Raw genomic sequence first — 16,493 nt, 5'->3', positions numbered from 1 at the left:
GAACATTCGCAAGAAATGTTCAGCATGCCGTGGATGATCACAATATATCTGACCCAGACAATAAGTGTGTGTCACATCTGGAGCTGCAAGAAAGTAGTTTACACGGTATTAGATATTCAGGGAATTTAGGTCACATTCTTGATTGACACTGGATCGTCGGTTAATTATATTCAATTCTGGCCGACGGTCTTTATTACTTTTCTAATCTTTACCCTCTGACGTCTACTCCCGTTCAGCTCCTCAATTACTCAGTCCACTATTCTTATTCAAGCACGTTTCATTACTGTGACCTTGATCAATTATAGATGCGCATCTATATTACTGTACGCTGTGCATGGAGAAACCATAATTTATAGAATGACATCGCGGCTCTGGGTATAGAAATTCAAGGCTCTCCACTCAAGCGTATTCTCCTGTCACAAGAAACACCGGTACTTCCTTCAGAGTTAGGTTGTAAATTTGAGTACCTGTTTTCAAAAGAACTCGAAGCCGTTAAAGGTGTCTATCAGAAGGTCAAAGTTCGCGCTTCAGTGCAGCCAGTGGCGAGCAAGCTCAGACGCCTACATAGACATATCTCCCGAGGATGAGGGGGCAAGGGGGGCGCTGGCCTCTCCACTAAAAAAAGTAAGGGGGGGCTGAGCCCCCCCCCCCTTTCGGCCGTGTTCATCAAATGTCGGCTGCCCACTGAGACACGAACTGAGGCAAAGTTTTGATTTAGTGGAGCAGTGACGTAATTATTTATAATGAGATTTTATAACATGCATTTCCTAGACTTCCGCAGAGAATGTTTTTTTTCCTGTGTCTCGTGATCAAGCACTGTGGGCTTTCTGCTTTCTGCGTTACAAGCCACCTATCCAACACTTTTGCGCTTTAAACTCGAACATTGCAGATGAAGCTACCATCACTCAGCAGGGGCTCAAGAACGTTAGACCATTCCATCATTGTAATTTGCGTTACCTGAAATTTACATCACGAACGACGTAGGCTCAGCCGGAAACCAAACAGGAAACGCTATGTGGACCAATTACGCACTCTTCTCGCCTAAAAAAAATATAATTCTCTGAAAACGAAATGAATCACTGCTGCTTTATATCCCAGCGGCCGTGAGTCAACAAGGGCTTATAAAAGCGTGTTTGAGGGGTGCCGAGTCAGAAGAGCCATAAATAGTTCATACATTAATTTATAGCCGTTTTGGGACGTTAAACCCCACAAATCAATAAACATTAATTTATAGCGTACTATCCTCGCTTATACAGAGGGAATCCCATCTTTAAGGCTTACCCCGTAACTTGATCAATATGTGCGATCGGCAAAAGAATCGCTTTTCATCGGCTTCTTTGGGGCGCTGCATTACAATGCGATTGAGAACGCTGTCGTGTGGTACTTTTCATATTTTGTGGGGATCGTTTATCACTCGGAAAAACTGAGTACGCAATTCATACGTTGCAGAAAATAGCGCAGTTTGGTGCCTCACGTAGTTGACTACAACTGCCTCATTGCTGCTTCAACGATTAGAACAGTAGTTCTAAAATTATATGTTCAAATTTTCAGATCAATAAATATAATTTACCAAAAATACTATCAGCTAGTCCATTGTCCTAGGAACAACACGCAGTAGGTTTTTTTTTCAAGTAACGCTGGCGGTTTCTTTTTAAATCGTACTGTGAGTAATCTGTATGTATGTATATATATATATATATATATATATATATATATATATATATATATATATATATATATATATATATTTATTTATTTATTTATTTATTTATTTATTTATAAGGGAAATCAGTGTATACTGAAGGGGTCGTTTTTCCGTGTTTCTGACACAATAATAATGAGATCTAACAGACAATGATGCCAAGGAATGTTTATTAAACCAATTGTAGTTTAAATGTGAAGAAAGAAAAGTGGGTGAAAAGATAACTTGCCGTAAGCAGGAACCCTACCTGCGACCTTCGAATAACGCGTTCGATGCCCTACCATGTATTGTGTCTCTTACAGAAGCAGGCTGTCATGTTGGCTAGAGCTGCGCCACCCAAAAAAAGCCTCTTGGCGGTTTATTTCGAGCCCTTTTAAAGCAAACGATATGAAAGAGGGAAAGGGAACAAAGGGAGGACAGAATAAGTGTGACGTACAGTCACACTGATAAGCTGCAATCTGATACATGTTCTCGTGCTGATTAAAACAAACATTTTAGAAAACTTGATGAAAGTTGTCGTAATGCAATCGTCAAGGTTCCGCACGTTTCCTGTTAAACTTTCGTGCACTTGAAAAATTGAAATTGTCCCCTTCATGGTGGGCACCTTGCGTTATAGCTGTGGGATCCGCTATGCCTTGTTTGTCTCCGTGCGCTTGTTCGCCAGGTGTATTGCTGTCCTGGCTTTTGTCCCGATTGACCATGTTTTCAGGGCTGTCGGCGTCTTGGTCTTCTTCATCCTCGCTTGTACCGTTTCCGGGTATGCGCAGCAGGTGTTGCCTGTTTCGCCTTAGCATCCGCTGGTCCTCGGTCTTCACCATGTAAGATCTTGGTGCTGCTTGCTCGCTTACTGTCGCTGTGCGTGACCAGTGTCCATTGTGAATGCGTACTGCAGTTCCACTTCCGAGCGGTGGTAATGCCTTTCCCTTCGAAGACTGGCGACGCTTTTCCACTGTAGTACCGGGATCGCCTTGGTACTCGGGAAGGGTCGTGCAAAGGTGCCGGCCTTGCAGTAGTTCACCCGGAGAGCGACCTACGTCTAGTGGGGATTACCGATAGGCTAAAAGCCCCAACCAAAAGTCCCCGTTGGAGTCGTTGGTCTTCTTTAGGATGCGCTTAAAAACCGAACCCCCTTTTCTGCCAGTCCAACACGCTGACTGACACGTGGGAGTGTCAGTCAGCGCCCTCAGTAACCATGGCGCCGAGTGTGGCACACTCTTTATGAGCCTGATTGGCGTCACGTAGCACGTAAATTTATTACAATCGAGCTTACAGCTGACCAATAGTCCCCCGTATATAGCCTAACGACCCCAAGTCTGCCAGTGCGAAAGGGCGCTCACTGACACTCGTACGTTCAAATTCACATATATACCCAATAAAGTGGCTGGGAGGATAGCCGCTGTGGTAGCTCAGTGGTAGAGCATCAAACGCGTTATTCGAAGGTCACAGGTTCGGTTCCTGCTCACGGGAAGTTGTGTTTTCACCCACTTTTATTTCTTCACGTTTACACTACAATTGCTCTAATAACTTTCCCTATACATGCCTTGGCATTATTGTGTGTTAAGTCTCTCTCTCTCTCCCCCTCCCCACACACACACACACACACACACACACACACACATATATATATATATATATATATATATATATATATATATATATATATATATATATATATATATATATACATATAAGAAGCTGGTACACATACAAGAAAGCAACCAGTTTATAAATTTACGTTTCAGCCGTCCTATTTGTTTGATTTTCCAGCCTGCGACCAGTCTGCACTTGCTTCTACAGCGCCAAGGCAATCCGTTTCTCTTCCTGGCAATGCCTAGGAGAAAGTTCCAATCGACATCGAAGACATTTCACACGAGCGTCAGCCGAGTGTCGTTTTGCTATCACGGTCATTGACTACTACAGAAAGTGGCCTAAAGTGACTTTCCTGAGTGATGTGACCACATCTACAGTGACAAAATTTTTACTTGCACGTTTTGCTCGAGAAAGATATCCACGTGGTCTGTGATCATGGGCTACACTATTTAGCAGCGAATTTTCAAGAATTTAACAGAATTCGGAAATACACACTATAACTCTTCTGTGCCCTACCCGAAAGCTAACTGTTCGGTGGAAAGATTTATTAGGCTATTGAAGTCCTATATCTAACTAGCTCTTTTTGAACGCCGCGACATCAAGCGGCCATACTTGATTACCTGGAAATATATTGCTGTACGCCTCACGGAACTACTGGTGCTGCGCCCACGGTTCTTCATGGGCACCAACCTCGCGTAAGAATCGATATAGTTGGCATGCCTGACGAACGCTTCAGCACATACCCAACAAGGGTGATTGAGCAGCTGGGAGAGCGTGTCAAAAAACAGGCAAGCCAGGTCGAAGAGCTATACAGATTAAAAAACGCGGTGCTAAGGACCCAAACTTCATCGTTGGTGATTATGTGCGGGTAAATTATGTGCTGTTTGTGGAAGGATTTATTTGGTTTACCGCGCCCAATAAAATCGTTGAAAAGCGTGGTTCATGCTCATACCTTGTGAAAGATGGGCGGGTGTGGAACGCGTCCATGTTAGCCGCTGTTCACCCTGCAGCTGTGCTCCGCAGCGGTGGGCTGGTCGCTAAGGTACTGGGCTGCTGACCCGCAGGTGGCGGGATATAATTCCGGTTGCGGCGGATGCAATTCCGGTTGCGGTGGCTGCAGAGGGTAACTTACGCCTGTGCTCATAGATACGCGTATGCTAGCCCACCTTGCTTTAACAAGATGGGAGAAAGAGGTCTCTAGTTTCATCCTCAATATAGGAAGACATTCTACGTCCTGGTGGCCTCTGTCAGGTTTCTAGTAGGCATGATATTCACCCGTTGACAACATTGCGTTTCGGCGGTGATTGTTTCAGCAGTTTTACTAGTCGGTGCTATCATGCTCGAAGTATACTGTACGTGCCGGAAAACCCCATTGGTGTGTGTGAAAGCTGCACTACTATAAAGACGAGCAGTACTTCACTTCACCGCTCACAAGCGGCGACACCGCCTCGCAACCCAAGAGCACCATGTGATTCTGGGAGAGATACAACGCACGTTTGGGAAGCCTTGTACCAGTGCGTTGGTGGCGCAATAAGTATAACCACTGGCAGCTGTCACCGAGGGCCACGAAGTCGTGGGTTTGATTCCCGGTAACGGAACTTTTGCCGTCAAATTTTTCCTCAACACCCGTTTTTTGTATTTTATTAATGTCATATCCATGACGGAAACGCATAAGTGAACTCTAAGTCGGCCCTTGTAATACACACTTTCGTGGTAAAACAGAAGAAAGAAAACATTTATTCAGCGTTTCAATTATGGACTGGTCTTTTTCAGGAATGGATTAGGGCAGTTCAGGCAGTAAAACTATACACGTTTGCTCACAGAGTGGTGTGAGCAAAGAAGTCTATTGCAATAACAAGATAAGGACAATTGAACCAGCCAAAAAAAACATAAAGTATGTTCACTTGCCGTCAGATATATGCGGTTTTCAATGCGGTTTAAGAAGGATGACGGAACACAATCAATAAATTTGAGGAAGGGACTGCTTGACTGTTTTCAATTCTTCTTCTTCTTCTTCTTCTTCTTCTTCTTCTTCTTCTTCTTCTTCTTCTTCTTCTTCTTCTTCTTCTTCTTCTTCTTCTTCTTCTTCTTCTTCTTCTTCTTCTTCTTCTTCTTCTTCTTCTTCTTCTTCTTCTTCTTCTTCTTCTTCTTCTTCTTCTTCTTCTTCTTCTTTTTCTTCTCCTTCTTCTTCTTATTCTTCTTCAAGCACGCGCGAGCTCGGCGCCGATCTTCCTCGTTTTCATCGCGCCAAGGCGCAGGAAGCACACGAAACGTCGTCTGCTATCGCTCTTGTCAAAAAACGATAGCGAAAACACCGTAGTATAGCGCACTAACAGAAGGAAGAGTGGGAGAGGCGTGACCATATTGTAGTGTACAAAAGTTTTAAAAGTTGACAAAGTTGAGCTTTATCCTAAGGCAACTGGAAGGCGAAAGGCATATTTTTATTTTTAGCGAAATAATCATTTCTGCTTTTATCATATAAGTTTTTCATATTGAACCATGCAGCAGATATGCACTGTTTGTAAAGCTGGGCTTTTATCATTAGGTGATATGTAATTGAAGAATATAAGCCATTAATAATAAAAATTCAATCCAAAGAGTTGAGGTCAATGACCTACTAAATATAATAATGAAGAAAAGCGGGGAAGCGTGTGAAATGCAAAGTACATGATGAGACAGTAATTATCAATGTGACAGCTTTAACTACTTAGAGGGTTATTAAAATATAGAGCGGTAAAATGTAGAGGGGTAAAATGCGTAACCATTGAAGGAAAAAGCCTGCTGCACTGTTGGTAATGTATTAAGTTATACAATCGGGGACCCGACTTCCCGTAAGACATGAGGAGCAGCAGTGTGTGAGAAGCACGCACCCGTAAGTGGGGAAGCGTGTCAAATGAAAAGTACATGAGGGTTATAGACAGTTATTATAAACGTGATAACTTCATTATTTAGAGGGGTAAAATATAGAGCGGTACAATGTATAGGGGTAAACCGTGTAACAATTTAAGACCAAAAGTCTGCTGAACAATTGGTAATGCATTCAGGTTTACAATCGGGAACCCCACTTCTCGTAAGACAGGACGGGCAGCAGTGTGCGAGAAGCACGTAAATGCCTAGACGTTCCCAAACTATTCAACTGTTCCTCGCCCCACCCCCTGAAGCTTTCTGCACCTCACACAGCGATGTACTCCGTCAAAGTTCAGTCTCCAAGTACGCGTTCTTGTGACGGCATACGATGCCCTCGTGTGAAGTCATGAAGACTTCAGAATGATGTCACGCGTTTCTGCAATTTATGACATTGTTATGGCATTACATGGTGGTACTATGCCATGACGTTCCCAGTGACGTAAATCACGTGGGTGTTTCTACCACATCATTCGCCAGCCGTGTTTCGCTCAAGGGGCCTGCTGAATAAGGCACTTAAACGTTCCTCGTTCATGTTTAAATAACTTCAATTATCACTACCACATTGCCATGTATTACGAAACAAACCCGAAAACTGTTAACCATTACTCCATGAACGCATGTGGTGGTTGAGCGTTTTGGACACCCTTTTGGTCCTGAGTTTTTTTTTTTTTAACGGGGAGATATTTTTGTTTCTTATTGATATGGAGTTACTGCAAGTTGAAGAACGCGAAAATATTTTTTTCTTGGCATCCCATCGGTGTACGTAGTGGTTGTAAAGTGAAATTTGGTGAATTTATATACATCTATTTATTTAACCTGTTAGTGCAAGTTATCGTTGTGAAACTAACATATAGCAACCACGTATTAGTTACAGCGCCTAAACTGTTTAGTAAGAAGTCTTTGCGCTCGTGATGCACAGCTCCTTAATGCATTTGAATGGCTACCATTTAAATATTGAACAGTTTGGAAGATCCAACTTTATAAAAAATTGCCATACTCTGCTTTGCGGAGCCAGTATTAATTTCGCCCATACTTCTAAGGGCAAGCTGATTGAACTACACCTTATCATCGTCTTCTTCTAGCTCCATCACGCACCATTATTATATTTATTAAAACAAATTAAAAACTTTTACATACTATACTGCTATTACACACCCGTTACATATAATCTAAGTGATGTGGGCAGGTTTATCGACCAGAATAACAAGAAATTGGGAGCTTTTACAAGAGCTACACATCTGGATAAGCCTAAATGCATTCAGAGGTCTGGCAATAACTGCGCCCTAGTGTCCTATGTTTGGGAGATGAATATTGTTCACCACTGCGTGCGATACGTTAGTGTTAACAAAGACCCGCTCTGTAAATAGCAAGTTAGACGTCTCAGAAGTAACGTCAAAAAATACGATAGCTATTGATATATCAGTCAACCAGTTAGGTGTCATTTATTATTTCGTTGTGGCGAGTGTCATAGTTATCGCACTTTGCCATTTTGTTTTCTACTTTGCAGAGTTCCAAAGAAGACGATGACGAAAATAATACTACTTATGCTTGCGCAGGTGTATTTAGAATAGTTCGGATATCTTTTTCAATTTCTGACTTAATTGTGTCACATTTGGCAGCAAAGTTGATTCATGTTATTTTTATAGAACGCTAGAGTCGAAAGGGTTAAACATTTTTCTTTGTCCAGTCGACAGTTTGTTCATACACTACACACCTTTTGATTATGTCACAGTCACATGGATCACGCCAGCTCGACTCTACGTCCCCGCTTCATGCTGCGAACGTTGGGGCGTTGGTCTCCTAAATACAATTCAGTATGCCACATTAACTTTTGTTCTTTCAAAACCTAACAAATTACGCAAAGAATTTTCTTAAGAGAACATGCTTGAAACCAGGACCGTACGTCGCAGGTGAAAAATGTGTCCTTGTTCAACGAAGATTCAACTTACAACGCGCGGTTGATGAGCGTGATTTTTACAGTACCACTTGTGGTATATACAGTCCTCTACATACATTTACGTCTTAGTACATTCGCTCCTTATTAAAGATGATAGGCCTTCTTGGGGACTTTTGACGCAAAAATTTTGGTCTGTCTGTCTGTCTGTCTGTCTGTCTGTCTGTCTGTCTGTCTGTCTGTCTGTCTGTCTGTCTGTCTGTCTGTCTGACTGTCTATCTGTCTTTCTGTACATTTGTCTGTTTGTCCACCGTTAATGGTACCATAAACGCCACCAAAGTGACCAAACATTACTCCAAACGGCCGACCCTATCCGCAGCGCCCACCGATATTGCTCAAGGTTGAGCGTTCATATTTCTTAGTTTTTCGAAAAACTCTTTTTAGCATTTAGGGGCAGTCCAAACTGGAGCACCCCAGATACCTGTTTAATAATTTGGCGCATGCCCCGCCGTGGTGGTCTAGTGCCTAAGGTACTCGGCTGCTGACCCACAGGTCGTGGGATCGAATCCCGGCTGCGGCGGCTGCATTTCCGATGGAGGCGGAAATGTTGTAGGCCGGTGTGCTCAGATTTGGGTGCACGTTAAAGAACCCCAGTGGTCGAAATTTTTGAGCCCTCCACTACGGCGTCTCTCATAATCATATGGGGGTTTTGGGACGTTAAGCCCCACGTATAAATTAGTATTTTGGGGCATGGATATCTCGAATAAAAGGCTGGTTAGGATTTATGCTAAGCGGAGCTAACCTTACTATTTAGTAAACGACTTCAAGTTTATGTTAAAGATAAACGGCTATTTTTCGGGCTAGTTGTTTGAAGTTTGTGTTAAAAGGGTTTGCAGCGAGAGTCCTGGAAGTAAAGCGTACGGAAGGCGAAGGACGGTAGGCTTCAAGCTTATAACTGCAGAGTGTTCCCCCACTGCCATCTAAAGAAAGACTGTTATTCTTGTGTGGTTAACTATACCTGTATAATGTGCTCTCTCACTCCGACAATTTACACATTTTTTCCCAGTGAACAGAGCTCCCTACAACGCGCAAGTAGAAGAAAAAATAAAAGAAAAAATTGAGCCACGATATTGAACTTCTTAGAAACGCTGATAAATGCTTATCTGCAGAATTAAAACCATTCGGTGTATTAATAAATTACACTTGGTTGCTGTAGCTATCACCAAAAACTATTCTTGAATTCCGTCGCCATTCGGGCAAAGTAAACTGCGGAGTATTTTTTCCGCGTTTTCTTTTTCTCCGATCATATAGAGGCTCATACGCGCCTGGAGCCATCGTGCCAACAGGGATCGCCAGAGGTGACGACGAAGTAGCACGGACTGCACCCGGCACGTGCCGCCACTCGCAGCTCGAATCGTCCAGCAGTGCAGGTTCTCGGATTGCTGCAGCATGGCCACTGGTGGTCGTTTGCCCGCGCTGGAGCGCATCTCCAAGGAGTTCATAGACATCGACCGAGCTCCACCAGCCAACTGCAAGGCGGCTCCGGTGAACCCCAGTGACATGTTCAAGTGGGAGGCCACCATCCAGGGTCCGAGGGGAAGTGCGTTCGAAGGTGGCACCTTCAAGCTTGACATCACGTTCCCGGCCGACTATCCATTTCGGCCGCCTCAGGTGACAGTTATTTACTCTAACTGCTTGAGTAACCGCCATCATGGTCTCTAGCTTATTTGACCAGGGCCTATCGCATGTTTGTAAATGGTGTTAGGCGCCGTCGACATACTGAGGTGGTCGTATAGGCGTCACGGCACACGGTCTCTATCGAGCCCAAAGCTCTCCACCGCCAGTTATCTTCATGTGACTGCCGGCACAACAGCTGCAATGCTGCCTCTGAGCAGAGCACGTCGGGGAGACGGCTCCTTGCCGACGCACTGTGCTCGTCGGCAGCATTGCAGCTGCTGTGTGGAAAGCGCGTTAGTATGTCGATGGACGCCTATCACCATTCACAAACATGACATAACCCTATAACACGCGCATCGAGAAGAACAATTAAAAAAAGAGAAACGTGGTAAAGGCTGCTGAAGACACTGCGTGGGTCTTTTTCAACCTTCATTTGTCACTCTGTGAGCTGGTGTTGCCTAAGCGGTTTTTAGCGATGCCATAACACAGGACCATGATGCAACCGTTTGGCTCTTATTTGGCGGTTACATTTTAAGCGCTCAGCACTTTAGAGACCCGGCTTCTCATTCATCTGTAGATCTCGTGTGGTGGCTACACGCGAATAATTAACTGGCCGGTGCAGGCTTAAAGCTAAGCTGTTTATTCTCAAAGCTGCTTTGTTATAAAAGAAGTAGTTCTAAAATAAAGTACATTGATTTTTACGCGTGCAGGGTGTTTCACGTAAATGAAACCTATTACTTTTGAAAAAAAGGGTAACTATAACTGAATGAAACCATCATTACGTTGCACTCATTACAGTATCTTTTTATTGTGCCTCATAAATTTATAAACGAGAATAAATTATGGAAATTATTCTTTTTAATGCTAAGTGTGTTTTTTTTCTTTTAGAGGGCATTTCAGAACAACTGATCCTATTGTTTGTGGCAACATACATTTTGCGTGCTGATTCAAGTTTCTCGACATTTAAAAAAAGCATGCGACATATGAAATAGGACCACGTTATTGCTCTCATGCGCTGAATCACTGCAGCGCTCTGATTTGAGCTCCAACCGAAGCAAGCGGTGCCATAAGACAGTCAACTTATCGCTAATCAGTGACAACTGCGCTTTCTTGCCGTTGGCACCTGTTATTAATACTGATGGACCGACAAGCCATGGCCAGGCCACTCATTTCGTCATGGTCCGCCCAATGGTTGCTTCGCTTGAAGGACGTTTGAGAGCGCTGCAGTACAGTAGTACACGAGCAATGACACGTGGTTTTATTTCCTACATCGCGGGCGTTGTTTCTTGATCCAAGTTAACTAATTAAGCAAAGGACAAAATTATCCCAACGAGCACCGCATGATAGAGGAGCACATGCACTTTATTTTGCGGTGGTTAAGTAACTTTTGTTTATCATGAAGGTGTTTTATTCTCGGGTCCACCGAGGATCCGTGATGTACTTACGTCACCCATATGACGTTGTGAAACATTTACCAACAGATTGCAATAAAAAAACGAGAAGGAAAGGTTCCGGAGCGGCGGGTTGAGCCAGCGGCCTCACGTTCCTCAGTGTCCGCCGCTAACCATTACACTACAGAGCGACCCTCCTCTAACTTGGTGCTGAACTTCCCCAGCTATGGCGGTCCTGACAGCTCAGAAACTTAACCTTGTTTTAGTAATCAGTAGCGAGACGACACGACGGGCGGGTGTTGGGATCGCCTGCTCTAAAGGCCGTTGGGCCGCCCTACTTCGCACGTCGCTATGCACGCGCCTCCACATGGCGTGGTCAAAGTACGTATAGATGTTTTCTAGCGTTGTGGCTCACTCGCGCGCTCGCTTATCTCGGGAATCAGGTGCTTCGTACTTCTTGTGCTTCTAAGACAGTCTGCTTTGAAGGTATAGTAGTTAGAGAGAACGTGGACGTCATTTCACTCGCTGCCATGTTCACGAAAGGAACTCGATGCTCACACATGATGCCATTGTTGTGGCAGTTGCTGTTTCGCACTTGTCATGTGTGTGCTCATTTCGTGCGTGCGCTCTACTTGGTGTGCGCCTCAAGTTTCGAGTTGCTTGCCGTTCTTCGCGTGACATTGCAATTTGTTACGGCAGCATTCATTGCATCTCCCGTGTGGTGAAAGAATGCACAAGGAGTGATCAACTACATCTGCGATGAAACGTTTCACTTCCGTGTTATCATAATCATCATCAGCCTGACTACATCCACTGCATGACAAAGGCCTCCCCCATGATAAACCAGTCAACTCCGTCCTGTGCTTGCTGCTGCCACTTTATAGGCGCAATCTTTTTAATCTCATCTGCCCACCTAACTTTCTGTCTCCCCCTAACCCGCTTGTCTTCTCTAGGAATTAAGTTACCCTTAATGACCAGTGGTTATCCTGTCTACGTGCTCCATGCCCGGCCCATGTCCATTTCCTCTTCTTGATTTCAGCTATGATATCCTTAACCCCCGTTTGTTCTCTAATCTCTGTTAACTTCTTGTCTCTTGCTGCGTTGTCCTCAAATTAAGCTGAACCCTCTTTGTAAGTCTCCGGGTTTCTCCTCCGTAGCTAAGTACCAGCAAGATACAGCTGTTATATACCTTCCTCTTGAGCTATAGTGGCAATCTACCTGTCAATATTTGAGAGTGCTCTCCAAATATGCTCCACCCCATTCCTACTCTTCTAGTTACTTCAATCTTGAGGTTCAGCTCCGTGGTTATTAGGTGTCCCGAGACATATTCTTTTACAACTTCAAGGGTGCTATTACCTATCTCGAAGCACTGCTCTCTTCCGAGGTGGTTGTACATTACTTTCTCTTTCTGCAGATCTTCTTAAGACTCTCCTTTCTGCTCTCCTTGTCTAACTCCGTAATCATGAGTTCCGATTTGTCCCCTTAGTTCCTCAGCAACGCAATTTGATCAGCGAAGCGCAGGTTACTATGGTGCTTCTCATTAAATCTTATCCCTAACTCTTCCCATTATAGAAGCAGTGATGGCGTAGTTGTTAGGGTGTCAACCTCGCGTGCAAGACCTGGTTCAAATCCTGGTGCTGTGCAGTTTCCAACCGCATTTAAAAATATCTGCGCCATGATGGAATGTAATCAAGAATCTAGGGGTTCGGCCTCAATGGTGACCACCGCCTGTAACGCACTCCCTCACCAGAGAAAGATTGGCCACACTTACTGGTACAGTATCTGGCCACTACCTCCCACATGCACACGTCAATTTCGTGTTATACCGATTTTTAAAAAGTTAATTCAACCACGTTTTTTAAATACTTGGTTCTAGTTACGTGATACTAATCAGGCTGTCATTAACTTGATTAGTATATGTGCTATACCTGAATGATGCCGGTGTATGTAAATATTTTTTTTGCTGGTTCAAAGTGATAACGAGTAAAATGTTGCTTCAACGGTCACATACAAGCGTGCACTTTAGCTCTCCCAGGGATTTTTGTGTGACGTAAGCAAGCAGCATATGTTTGAGAGCATTACACATTTTCATGGTTTTTCATGGTGCGTAATAAACGGTACTGCAATCTGCCTTGACGCCTAAGCGCTAGTACTTCACCGAAGTTTTCGATGCTCGCTTTCTTTTAAGGTCGATTGTTTTTTCAATTCAAGATTAGATTTGCACGTTACGCCAACTTCGGTGTTTTCGTCCCTAATTGTTCTCGAGAACTTTAGTTTTTTGCTTATTCTGCATTGCAGGTCAAGTTCAAAAGCAAGATCAACCACCCCAACATCGATTGGGACGGCAACATTTGCCTCAACATGCTCACATCGAACTGGACTCCCGCTCAGTCCATCTCCAAGCTTCTCACCGCCATTTGTTGGCTGATGAGCAACCCGAGCGTCACCGACCCCCGCGCGACCAACGGGGCCTCCGGCTTCCGGAAGAATCGGGGCCACTACAGGAACACGGCGCGGGAGTGGACCAAGAAGCACGGCTTCAGGAAATGACTACTGCCATCCACACGAGCCATGCCAGCTGCAGCATGCAAAGTCCTCTCATGCTGCCTAGCTTGAGGACCCTTAAGCTTAAAACATATTCACCTGTCCAAAAAGCTTCCACAGTGGGCATGTGCTGTTCTTTTTTTAAAATTTTTTTTCTTGTACGTGAATAGCCCCAAAGGTGCATTTTGAAGCTAATAAAACAAGGGTCCACTTTCGCGCGCGGCTAACTTTGACACCTTATTCATTGCTGATGTCGCAGTTGTGTGCAAAGCAATCTGCTTTCATGATTAGAATTTTCGCTCCTTCGTATACAGCGTGATTAGTTAAGACCTCGCTTCGCGGAAATTCCGGCGTCAGCGTCGGTTTTGTTGTGAGTGAAAAAACATCTTGTCAATGACAAAAAAATCGAAATTTGCAAATAAAAAGTGGGGGACTTTTAAGCGTGGCCTTTAAGAGTTAGTTGAACGCGATAGCTATATCCTGTTCCTTGTGCGTACTGAGTACAAAATGACTTGTGTCAGTGCAGGTTTCGCATACGGCTGCATTTTGTGTAATGAGTAGCAGCTTGGTAACGAGCTAGTAAGCAGTGCAATTAACATCTTATATATGCAAAATATTCAAAATGAAGCAAATCAAAATATACATTTTACATATAGAGTACCCAGGAACAGTACGAAAATAATTAAGTATTGTAGAAAAAGTTTCCATTCACATAGACAAAGAAAATCGGAATCAAGGTGCTGCTTCATTGGTCTTGCCATGCGGCGAAGCATTGCATGGTCTTAGAGAGAAAGCTGTTATGAGATCACAATACGGGTCACGCGCAGCGCCGTAGTTGTCCGCAACCACCGCCAATGTCTGTAACTATTGCTGCACAAAATAAGGAAAGAAACTCAAATGAAAAACACCAAATAATTGTGGTGTCATAGTCAGATTCGAACCCTGGTCCACTGCGTGCCAGTGAGGCATGCCAATGCTTGTGATTCGTACACAAACTTTTTTTAAGCAGGCTTGATCTCAGAAAAAAGATTGCGTTATTATGAGCAATAAAGTGTTTTAGAACGGCAAAAAATCGGCGTCACATAATGCGAATAGCGTAAGGAGTGGGTCGTCCATTACTCCAACACATTACAAAAGATTGTTCTTCATCACCTGTGGCAGATACCCACTTCAGGCGCAATTCCTCATCGTCGTCAGCTACTGAATGAATCACAAAATTCGTTAAAGATGTTTAGCGGATACCACCCGTCTCTGAAAATTGACGAAGGGTAGCATACTAAGTGCTGGCCTAATATGCTGAAATTATGAATATTTTGGCGTAGTGAATACCAAACAATGATGCTTCTAGCATTTACACAAAGATTGTTGGAAAAGCATATGAAAGGCCTTTGCTGTGACTGTGCTGTGCTTCCGCGCAGGCCAGGAGGTTTTTGTTTTTTGTGACACAAGTGAACTCGTACAAATTTCTCAGTAAATTTTTGTTTTTGTTTACGTTGAGAGCCTGCATGTGTTCATGTATACTATGAATTCCTGTGGTGTGAATAATCCTTCTGTACATAAGATGTCCAATGCACTTCGATATTTTGTCTAGCGTCAACTCTCTCTATGAGCCACCTCACTTCACATTAGTTGGCGTCCAATATATGCATCCAATCATATTTCTCTGCAATTCACACTCTGCAATAAAAAAAAAAACTATCGCACGCAGTTCTGAAACGTTTGATCTGCTTCGCCCTCCAAGCCAAGATGTCCTCTGGTGGCCTTCTTGTCATGAGAAAATGCTCTGCAGCCAGCGCCCGCACATCGCACCTATAGCTACTTATGGACCTCGCACGTAACCACAGTGCCCAAACGTCAGCAGCTACACAATTGCTGCTGAGGAGACAACTTAAGGTACACACTTGCTGCGGAAGAGCCAACTTGAGGCCGTAAATAAAACAAACTCATGAATGGCTGCATATGTGTCAGGCTGACGCATAACATCGTCGCCATCAAACTTGAAGCGAAGGTGCTGTCATCATCGGACTCTTTAGGCTCGTCTTCACGCAGTTCAGATGCGGTTGCACGACAGTTTTGAGTGGCCCTATTTTTTTTTTTTTTGCAGCGCAAATGCGAACTCATACGCGCGTAACCACGGCTACGTAAGAGCCACTAGTGACACTAGTTGCGGCTCTTTGTCTGAGACAACAATGGAAGCGAAACCAAAGCAGCTGGAAACTGACAGAAAAGTTCACCTCCACTCTTTTGACACACGGAAGACCTTCGGAAATACATTTTGTGGAATAAATTTTTCCTGACTCCTAGGAAGAGCTCACCGATGACTAGCTGGCATAAATTTCTGGCAAATAATACTGCTCTACACTGTCATATTGCGAAGCTTGCACCTTAGCTTGACAGTTGACTTGAAAAAGTGCTTTTGATTAGAGAACTTTGATGTTACTGTAGCATAATCACGACAGGCACAGACTTCGGTCCAGTTCGCCTGTCAGGTGCATTTCAATTTGCACGCACATTGGTTCGCGCAAAGGTCCGCTGAAAAAACTATGCTGCCAAAACCTGCAAATTCAAAATTATCCTGAAAGTTCAGTGGCTTGAATAGGCAATAGAAAGTGCTGGGTGCACGAAAAACGTATTCAACATTTCCAAATTGACGATGTTAGCGTCAATTACCGGTGATCTATTTGACCAGGCGTGGTAGCAAAAGTGTTAAGAGAAAAGGTGCAGTAACGTGTGTGGCTTTCGTAGTGAATGACCCACTTTAAACAATGAATTCATGATAATCGCATAT

The 16,493-nt window shown here is 43.9% G+C and overlaps 1 protein-coding gene across 1 annotated transcript in view; it reads left to right on the top strand.

Moving 5' to 3' along the window:
• LOC142777239 (ubiquitin-conjugating enzyme E2 D4-like) overlaps positions 1–15,408 on the top strand; it is a 51,597-nt gene extending 36,189 nt beyond the window's left edge. The window contains exons 2-3 of the mRNA XM_075881567.1: positions 9,405–9,764; positions 13,460–15,408. Of these exons, the coding sequence (XP_075737682.1) occupies positions 9,543–9,764; positions 13,460–13,711 (474 nt within the window). The 5' untranslated portion in view covers positions 9,405–9,542 and the 3' untranslated portion in view covers positions 13,712–15,408. The remainder of the gene's footprint in view (positions 1–9,404; positions 9,765–13,459) is intronic.
• Positions 15,409–16,493: the final 1,085 nt, after the last annotated feature.

This window comes from Rhipicephalus microplus, chromosome X, assembly GCF_043290135.1.
Source record: "Rhipicephalus microplus isolate Deutch F79 chromosome X, USDA_Rmic, whole genome shotgun sequence".
In the NCBI taxonomy this organism is placed as follows: domain Eukaryota; kingdom Metazoa; phylum Arthropoda; class Arachnida; order Ixodida; family Ixodidae; genus Rhipicephalus; species Rhipicephalus microplus.
This window is presented reverse-complemented; position numbering and strand designations above follow the sequence as displayed.